Here is a 10,899-nt window from a genome sequence, read left to right on the forward strand (position 1 = left end):
TTNNNNTNTNTATNNNNTNNNCNNNNAAAACACGGTGATTTTTGTTAACAAGAGATTGAATATGTAATAGCTATACTTTTGGTAAGTATATATATACAACTTTTCTTATTTTTATAACGACTGTAAAAATGCATCTTGAGTTTAATTTTAATAATATATTTATTTATACATATTATAAGAGTACAAAATTCTAGAAAGGTTAAATCACGATCTCGCGATATTGAGAAAAAAATAAAATACATAATACATAAAGCATATAAGTATACATACATACATACATACATATATATATATAATAAAAGTATTTTTGAAATAAAATCAATTATATATTATATATCAATAAAATATGTCTTTCACTGTTGAATAAAAATTTAGTATAGGCTGAGAGAGCATAATCCAAATACATTTGCCACACGCGATACATTTTCATGCTATATATGTATATATATATATATATATATATGTGGATGAATTTTATATAAGGTTCTCTCTCAGCCCTTCGTACATATAAGCCCTCTTAGGTCGCTCAGCTTTTATATTGGAGTATTGATCCTCTCTTGCCTTCTATGTGTTTCGACTTCCATAAACGTAATAACTTTCCAGTCGAAAAAAACCGAAAAAACGTGATTGTCCCTGGGCGTGTCGTTATATCGATAAATACATAAAGCGTCTGACACTCAAGCCTGACAATATCTGCGAAAATTACAGCGAAGCAAAGAACACCGACGGATATATTTACACGTGTAATCATTGATAAAAGCAGGTTACTCATTAATTGTCACGCGCGTGTGCGTTACGCGAAAACAATTTTTCAAAAAATCTTCATTAAGACCGTATTAAATAAACATTCTCGGATGGACATTTATATTTTTTTTCACTGATGTAACACACACACGCGAGTTTTCAACATTTACGTAGTTGCTTGTTTTTCTATCCTCGACGTTCATATTTTAAATGTTGATGCAGCACGGTGTTCGATTGATTGAATCTGACAATTGCGCGACCGTTCGGTATCTATGTACATATATGTAAACCTACCGGTGCACATTTTTTCGCGCGCGTCAAAAATAAAAAAATGATTTTTTTGTGTGTGCAACGTATCAGTGAATTTAATCGTCGTTCTCGCTGCTTATCGACGTGCCACGCTCGGGCGTATATATTGCCACGTCGCATCAATATTTAAACAGCGAGATACAATCAATTTACGGCCACAAGTTTGATCAATTAACACTGTGGAATCAGTCTTGCATGCATTTTTACGAAAAATTATTCTATCGTAATACAATGATGTTTAATAATACAGAGATATCGATTTGCGATGTGTATGTCATTTTTTGTAGAAATATTTCGAACATATATTACAATGTCCTCATGTCACATCATGAAATTTTTACGCGTTTCACTTTTGATGTAATCTTTTTTCTTTTAATTTGTAACGAAAGAAGAAATTTAAGGAAAACATTAATAATGAGGTTTACCGACACACACTGTGTCGCTCACATTTAAAATGCAGATGGATTGATTTTGTCAACTCTTGATCGCGAGCTAATAAATAAACGATGAAACTGATTTAATTAATTAAGCTGATCACGATCTTCAATGGGCGTTCGTGAATTTGACGACATCGTATTTATTTTTGACAGTGATACCTCCGCACTTTTGCGCAAGGAATCCCTTATTATGGCGGGAGAAATAAACGGATGGACACAAACACTCCACGCTGACGGCCAGTTCAACGAACGAAATTTGTTCGATGTCGCGCGTCCAATTGTTCGGATGATACCGGCTGGTGTTATAAAAAAGCTCAATAAACGTACAAACAGAAAAAAAAACACTAATCCGTACATGTGTAAAACGTTATCTTAGTTTAGAAACAATTTATATCAAGCGTTATACACGTATTGAGTACATTATTCTGCAATTGCGATACCGACGAAAGTGCCAATCATTGTGTGAACTATTATGTAGTGTTACGATTTTTTATGAATTTTCATAGTAGTATAAATAGGTAATATAGTACAACAGACACAGTGTGTATATAGATAGATATACGTATGCTTAATCATAGAATAACGAGATAAACAATGATATATACAACAAATATTGCGTAATATCACACCTCTTACTATACTTTCGAATCTTGTATTTTGTACGAAAATAGACTGCGAATGAGACAACAATATACAACAATTTTACACTTTTTATCCCGTTTCGTCATTAACGCAACCACCCTCTCGTGTACTTAATCCCGTATTATGCACACCTGCTTTATATACGATATAGAGCGATGCGCTCGCGGGGGTCGCGAGAGGAACGATGATGTCGTGTAATTGCCGCTCCGATTCACGTATTCGACACCTGTCGCGCATGTCGTACGCGCCCATAAACGTGCATTTAAATGCACGTGCGGATTTCGCGGCTCCAATAAATCGCACGAACGCGCGCGACGACTATCGCCTACGCATCGAACGATCTGGAACATCTTCGATCCGTAAAAGCTCCCTTGAATTATTAACTCAAAACTTGCGTGAAAGTGAAACGCGCGAGATCGGATCGCGCGAACGTTCGCGATTTCAACAACGGAACAAATTGGCGGAACAACGTAACAGCATTCATCGGCATGAATTATTTTTCTGACGCGCAGGTACAAGTAAGGAAGGCACCGACCGCGGTGGCGCGACAGACCAGCGAGGACGATGAGATCTCGAGGATCAAGAAGCAGAACAAGGCCGCCGCCGCTCACGCCGAAACGGTGGAGGAGAGGCAGCCGACATCGACGCCCGTTGCCGTTCATCCGCCACCGAGAGAACTTCCGGAGCGAGAACCAGAAGAACAGCCGGTCAGGAGATCGTCGGCTATCGTCAGGTAAACAAGTAACTCTGTCGAACTTCATACAACCGGAACTTTTCTGTTTGATCTCAACTTACTGAATGGTTGTGCAAATTATAATTGAGCTTAATTTTTAATTTTTTTTTTTTTTGACTCCGCGGATCTTACAAACTTCAATTATTAAATTAAATTAAATTGTTAATTGAATTGGATTGAATTCTTTTTAAATGTTTTAAAAATAATATACTAAACGGATATAAGTCCGTCGTTGCAGCGACGAGATCGAGTTTTTGGGAGCAAAAATATATCCGCTCTTAGACTATAGTGACGATATTTGCTTGGGCGAATGTATCCACTCACAGCATTCTAAAGTGCGCATATAAATATACATATACAAGAAGACTAAATAAAGATTTTTTAGAGACGTGTTTAGTTCTCATTACCTTCTCTTATTTTCAATAACAAAAAAACCGAGTTACATGAATTACTAAATAAGTGAAATAAAGCTGTGTGTGATTTTCGCAAGAAAATACGCTCGGCATTAATTTGTAACATCAAAATCATGCTAGTTTGAGAAATGAACACATACAATGTGACAATCACGTAGGGAAATATCCATGAAAATACGTGTAGAACGTGCGTATTGCTCTTCGAAACGCAGCGACTGTACATATGTACATGTATCAAAATGATAAATTCGGTGGCGGTCTCCGAAGGGACAAAAGGTGTGTTTGCTCACGCAGCGATATTAATCACGCCGACCGCAAGAACGGCGAGCCTAGCTGACAGCGCCTACGTCGGCGCTTATGTCGGACTTAGGCGAGGAGTTAGAGTAGAGCGCGAGGATGTTACCCCGTGCGCAAACAAGCAACTCTTAACCGAGTTCTCTTGGCTGCGTTATTAACGTGCTTGTTTGTAATATCTTGTTGCGTAGGAGAACTTCGGCGGAAACTCACGCTCCCCCTGCGGCCAGAAGCGCCTCGTCGGACTCGAGCACTGGTTCCGAAAGCTCGACGGGTTCCGGAATACGCAGCACGGGCGCGCCGTTCACCGCCGAGGAAATGAAGCAGAAGTATCTGTCAAGAGCGCCGCCGACTAGTACGACTACCTCCGTTTCGACGGGACCGGTCTCGACGACCGTAAGGGAGTCCTCGAACATCACCACGCCGTCTCCCAGAGCGCCATTTCAGAGCCGTTTTTTAGGCGCAGGTAATTTAAATGCGTTGCGATTGCCTGTAACTTTGCCGATTCTCGAGAATTTACAACAAATCGACGACTATACAAGTTATCGACGCGTGAAGAGAGTTATAAATAATGGCGCGATCAAAACTGTCTTTATTTATTTTTATTTACCTATCAAAACTGTTTTATTTGTCAAAATCTATTTTTTCAAACTTTATTTATCAAAATATGAAATTCGAGACTTTGTTGACAATGCATTTGTATAAACTCTCTCTCTGCGAGTGTGTAATAAATTTTTTTTTGACACAAAAATAAATAAATTTGAACAACAATATAATAATAATATACAATAAATTTAAACAACAATATATAATAATAATATACAATAATCATTTAAGATGAAGATTTTTCCTCAAAATACAAATTCTTCTACCGAAAATAATTTTTCGAAACAAAGAGAATTAATTTTGACTTAATAGATGCACGTACTCCAATTTGTTAGCAGCACGTGAAAGAAATTTGCTCACAGAATTTGCTTCCATTTACGTATCACGGAGAATTAGAAGGAACAATGCAATGAGTAGTAATCGAAGGTTTAGACCCTTTTATAGCGTTCGCAGCTCTATCCGTGGCGCGCGTCCCAATTTCCGGTCGCGCGCCTATTGTTTACACAGAAGAGAATCGAAAGCACGTCTCTGCTCGCTTCGCGCGCCAGTTCTGGCCTAGCACATCCATTGTTTCTCAGCGTCCCGTCGAGCATCTCGCGGAAATTGGATGTACGGACAAATTTGCGTTTAACCTTTCGCTCCGAATTCGGAAGATGGAAAATTGTGTTTTAATTGTTTCTTTAAATGATAGTGAAACTTTGAACGTACAAGTCTAAAGTCTTTTTTGATCGTGTTCTATATTATTTCACAAATATTATATAACATATACTGAAAAAACTGTTCTGTCATGTGTTCTATAATTTTCTCTTGATAAAATAATATATTATATTATAAGTAGCGCTCTTAAACAACATTTTGTTTAATTAACGTTTTGCTTAATTTTTCATTTTGCTCGTGTTTCTTCAAAAAACCATTTTAAAAAATGTGAAAAAAACACGAACTCAAAGTCAATTCAATTTCACTTCGGCAAACATCGCGTTTGATACATATAACGGGCGGTTCGTGTGTTGTCTATTACACTCGCGCTAATCTCGCATGCGAGAGATGCGCACGTAAAATGTTGCTGCATGAAACGCTGTTACAATTGCTACAACGTTGCAATTCGTAAATGCAACGGCGACGCCGGGCCTCGATGCCAGAACGATACTTCAAGATTTGAAGGCTGAAATTGGCACAGGCAGTAGCAGCGCGGCACGGCGCGGCGCGGGTAATTGCATTACCCATTCACAGCGCTCTTAGTTAACGCTGTCGGTTCGCTTTTCCGGGACGCTACGTGTCTCGGCCGTCACATTTCCGCGTGCGAGTCCGCCGCGTGTTAAGTCGCAGGAGACGTGTTTCGCCGACGGCGAGACACGCGGACGGACGTGGCGATATTCGCGCTTATATCCCTCGCGTTTCCCAACGCTTCTACCATTCTGCCGATCGATACGATCGGTTCTCGCTTTTCTCATCGTGTCTCCGTCAATCGCGAACATGTATGACGGAAATCCGACGAAGAACGTTTCTCTTCCTGCACCTGAGAATCGTGTTCAAAACGTAACATCCCTATGCACGCGGTGATGAATCCTCCGGCCGCTTGTCTCCGGTTGTTTCGTTATCNTGACTATACGTTCGTTCACTCTGATACACGACGATTCGATGTTTCTTATATCGAATTCCGAAACAAATTATTATTGAAGTATATCATTCGAAATCTCCTTTTGAAAAGCAATTTTATCTCATTGTTACTTTATAAACCATAGAAAATGTAGGATACATAAATTAAAAATTTTCTTTTTATTATTTTTGTAAGAATTTAATTAAAAATTTTGAATTTTTTAATCTCGTTACTTTTGAGTTTGAAGAAATTTAAGAGAAAAATGCAGAAATTATAATTAACATTGAAATTGTTTTGTTCGCAGGTAACCGTGCAGCTCCGCCACCGCCGATTCAGACACCGCGAGAAGAACCAGCGGCGAAGAAGAAAGAAGAAGAGGAAGACGAGGATGAGGAAACAAGCAGTTCCTCGGAGGAAACAGAATCAGATACCGAGGAAGAGTCGGAAACGGACGTTCATCCATCGACTGCTGCTCCGTCCGCGGCTTCCGTCACTTCTCAGGAACGTCAGAGAAACGAATCCGCCATGGCGCGCACTGACATCGGACCTCTACTCGCTCGCAGTGCCGAAGCTAGAAGAGGAAGTAAGGAAGATTCGCCATCGACCAGGCAAGTATTTCGTTCTAAAAACACAAAATTATTAATTTTAAAATTTATAATGATTTTTTCTCTATTGATTTTTTCTATATATTGGAAAAATTGATATATAAAATATTCTTTTCATACTATCATATGTGATATAAAATGATTAATATTACATATATACATATATATATTTATTTAATAATATTGTTAAAGTAATTTATTGTACTTTATATATTAACACGTTATTGAAGTAATATTGTTATAAATAATGAATTAAATTCAAAGNTGATATAAACACACTATGATAATTATGTNATAGAAATTTAATCACATATAACAGTTGATGGTTAATGTTATTTTAAATTTATGCTTATGTTTTCAAATACNGATAATTCTCAAAAACATGTAAACAGACAAAATAACACACAAGAGAGTACACACAATATAAAGACAAAATTAAAAACAAGTCTCTATGAAAGCGTTGTAATAAACAAAAATATAATACGCATTTTATGATTAAACTTATTTATTTTAAAATAATAACAATCGAGGTTTTTTAACAAAAATTTTTCATATTTTTTTTGCAATTATTTTACTTTGTTTCTTTTGTAATTTACTTTAATTTGATAATATTATATAAAGTCAATATATATTTATTTTAATAAAATATGAATAATCGGGTTTTTTAAACAAAAATTTGTCTCTCATATTTTTCTCGCAATTATTTTACTTTGTTTTTTTTTTGCACTTTACTTTAATTTGATAATATAAAAAGTCAATATATATATATATATTCGTTTTAATAAAATAATAATAATCGAGTTTTTTAACAAAAATTCGTATTATATTTTCGCAATTATTTTACTTCGTTTCTCTTGTAATTTACTTTAATTTGATACTATATCAAGTCAATACGTATTCATTTTAATAAAATAGTAATAATCGAATTTTTTAACACAAATTTATCATATTTTTTTTCACAATTATTTTACTTCGTTTCTTTTATAATTTACTTTAATTTGATGATATGTAAAATCAATACCAGAGGTTTCAAAAAAAATCGCAATTGTTATATTATCTGTTTCATCTCAATTATTTTATAATACTTTTCTCTGTAATGTTATCGTTGTTAGAGAAAAATCTCTGGTTTTGTCCACTTCCACGCATTTGCTGCTCATAGACGTTATTATCGCAAAGCTTTCGTTCGTGCGTTGCAGCATCGCAAACACGCATCCGAACGGTTCTCTCCTGCCGCATCCGGGAATTACGAACGCGCTCGTTGAATTTCGAAGTAAGCGTTTTCTTTCTCGCATTCTCCTCGCTCGAAACTGTGGCCTAAGAAAACCGAGAAACGAGATTGTGAGAACTGGGAGAAATCGACGAGGCCGTAAGTGCTCTTCAAGCTCAGCCTCCGCGCGACTTCCTCCGGTTTTTGTAAAAGTATCACGTGGCACGTTTCCCCATCGCGTTCGCTGCTATCAGAAACTTCCCACGTACCGCGTACGGAAACTGATTAGCTGCTCAGTCTGGTGATGAATTATAATATATTAGACCGCGAAGAAAAATTTTTGACCGCAATTAAGTAGGTGGCAATGCTGAGAAAACATGATAATAAAATAACACAATNACTTTCTGTCGGAAAAAAATNAATTCTATTTATATTTTTATTATTTATGTTGATTAATTATTTGCTCGATGTGCAATATTTTGTTTCAATTAAAAATTCAAAGACTCGTATCTTTATTCAATTGTAAATAAAANAAATCATTTGCACATTATAATATATCCTAATTAAAAACTTAGATTACTTTCGGATAAACAAAATAAGAAGAGTGTAGAATATTAAATATGTTTCTCTCCGCAATTCATACGCGAGACTTAGTAGTTGCNCAATCTCACGCCATCTCAATCCTAAAGATTTTGCTATTTCTTGAAAAAGGATACGTGGATAAGCTTACCTAAACAATCACGGTAATCGAAATAACGTGACCTCAATCTCAAAGAGAAAAAGAATTACCAGGATCGAAAAAAAGAAAGAAAAAGAAAAGAGAGATACGTGCCACATAGTTCGATGAGTTGCGTTTTCTCGAGGCGGACGCAATCAGAACGTTCGTTAACCTCACAACACACATCTCTTAGAAGTAATTGTCTAAAANAAAGAAAAGTTCCGACTGATCACTCACGTGTCTCAGGTATTCGTCACCGANGGGAAGCCCCGCGCAATCCGTGACGACAACGACTACGACGATGACGACGCCGGGCGGCGCGATGACGACGACGTCGACGATGCCGAGTGGCTACACCAGCAGGTTCGTAGCGCACGTAGCTCACGGTCAAACGACTGCTCATGATGAAGCCACTTCTAATTCCAGTAACCCCCTCGACCGTAATCGTTTTAGGGCGTTTAGTGCGGACGGTACCGGCGAGATACGGTACACGGCCGATCGCGTCGACGACGATAAATTAATCGCGACTATTGGCTCCGCGAGCCAAGCGGATCGCGCTTTTAACGACGCGATCGACGGGGACGCGCGTAAACCGCAGGCGACAAGCGTAAACGTTAGCTCGGCACTTACGGACGATATTACGGACACCGACAAATCGACCACCTCATCCATCTCCTTCATCCATCTCGCGAGTAACGAACTTCTCGAGGGTTGTCGCGTAGCGACTGATAATCGAATAGCGAGCGCGGCATCCAGAGACGAGGACGCGTATGCGGACGGTCGTTCCGGGAACGATGAGGTNGCCGCCGGTNACAANCAGAATGTGTGTACTATCGCGGCTGTCGACGATTCCGGGACGNGAGGACGCGACGCCGACGTCACATCCGAAAAACTTGATGAGTCCGAAGATGCACCAAGTTCCTTTCGAATCATTGTGCAGGACGTCGACGCGATTGTCACCGAGCAAGCTGTGTCAGATCGCGCNGATCGATCCGCCGAGACGATCGACGAGCGCAGAAATCGATCAAGATCCAAGGAGTCGCACACCATCTCCGAGTGTTCGAGTTNCATCAGCGGACGAACGGNATCCGACAGTGAGTCAGGAAGCGATTCCGAAAGAAGTTCCGAGGAAAACAGCGAAGAAGAGGACGAAGAAGGAGGAGAAGAAGAAAAAGAAGAAGAAAAAGAAGGAGAAAAAGAAGAAGAGGAAGTAGAAGACGACGAGTCCCGGGACGAGAATTGTAATGTGAAAAAAGCAAAGAAAGAAGCAAAGAGAAACGATGGAAATTCTGACGATAACAGCGAGGAGAGCGACGAGGAGATCACAGTGTTGAGTGTTAGCTCGAGCACACGGGGGGGTGAGAGCAGCCTGACGCACGACGACCGTTACGAGAGGGACCTGAAGCGTCGTAGCGCCTCGATAATCGACGAGAGGAGTATAGAGGAGATGTTCGACGACAATGGTTGGGTGGTCACGGAGCAGGATCTACAGCCCTTGTCCGGTTTCCTATTGGGCTTCGAATCCACAAACGTGGATATCGTNGATCGTCCCGATGAGACGATCGAGGAGACCAACATCGGTAACTTNAATAACGCAACAGGGACTCGTACCAAAGAGACCGTCTCAAAAATCGTCGAGCATAAACACGACGAAGTATCGAACAGTCCCGTAGATTNAACCGTGCGGTCGAGCACCTTCGACCACGTCGAGATACTAATTCCCACAAACGAAGAATCGTCCGATCCGAGTCTGGCCAGAAGCCGCGTGTACAGGCAGAGCAGTTTGGGTAAGAACGGATGGTTGGTGTCCGACGAATCCGAGAGCGAATCCGAGCGTGTCAACTCGCCGATCGAAGTTTCCGACAATCGAGACGACGCAAGGATCGAAGATAATAACATGGGCGGTATCGACGAAAACGGGTGGGTGATACTCGACGATGACAACGTNGGCACGGAGAGCGTTGGGAGTNGGAGCGCGTCGCAGGAGAACGCAANCGCGATTCGTNCCCAAACGACCGACTTTGTAACGAAAGCTAACATCGAGAACGGCGCGANAGTCGCGAACGCTAGCCGAACGAAGGGCAGTACCGAGCAGTCAGAGCCCGACGAGCATGAGGAAACCGATATCAGTATACCGATGCAAATGGTAACCACCGTCTTCTGTGTGTCCGTACTGTGTTACAGCGTTCTAATGAATCTGATCCTGTGATCCACACCGAACCTTCTCTTCCTCCGTTACACAGACGTACAGACACCAACGCACACACACGTTTCCTTTCGGTCTCTCTTCTACAATATTATCATTCGCGCTATTGGTTTTCTCGAAAAATTGATTGTCCAAATTGATAAAAGACTGCATAGAAACTTTTATGCAANGTATTAAAAAATTGAGAAGAGACTGTTCTGTGTTGCGCGTGCGAGTGACGATGCAGCAGTTTTACGATGAAAAAGTGACACGCTTTTATCTTGTTTAAAGACGTGCTTCAAGAATTTTTCACACAATTAAAGTTATTAAATTCTAATCCTAACTTTTTCTTCAATAAATTAATTAATTAACTAATTATATATTTAATTACAAGGTAAAATTTTTATCA

General features: G+C 39.5%; 1 protein-coding gene across 1 annotated transcript in view; it reads left to right on the top strand.

The window, feature by feature from the left end:
* Positions 1-10,899, top strand: part of LOC109864127 (RING finger protein nhl-1-like) — an 80,136-nt gene that overhangs the window by 53,493 nt on the left and 15,744 nt on the right. Inside the window, 4 exon segments of the mRNA XM_020445043.1 lie at positions 2,645-2,865; positions 3,764-4,038; positions 6,080-6,383; positions 8,552-8,668. Coding sequence (XP_020300632.1) covers positions 2,645-2,865; positions 3,764-4,038; positions 6,080-6,383; positions 8,552-8,668 — 917 coding nt within the window.

The sequence above is a fragment of the Pseudomyrmex gracilis genome, unplaced genomic scaffold (assembly GCF_002006095.1).
Source record: "Pseudomyrmex gracilis isolate BER0280 unplaced genomic scaffold, ASM200609v1 scaffold_17, whole genome shotgun sequence".
Taxonomy (NCBI): Eukaryota; Metazoa; Arthropoda; class Insecta; order Hymenoptera; family Formicidae; genus Pseudomyrmex; species Pseudomyrmex gracilis.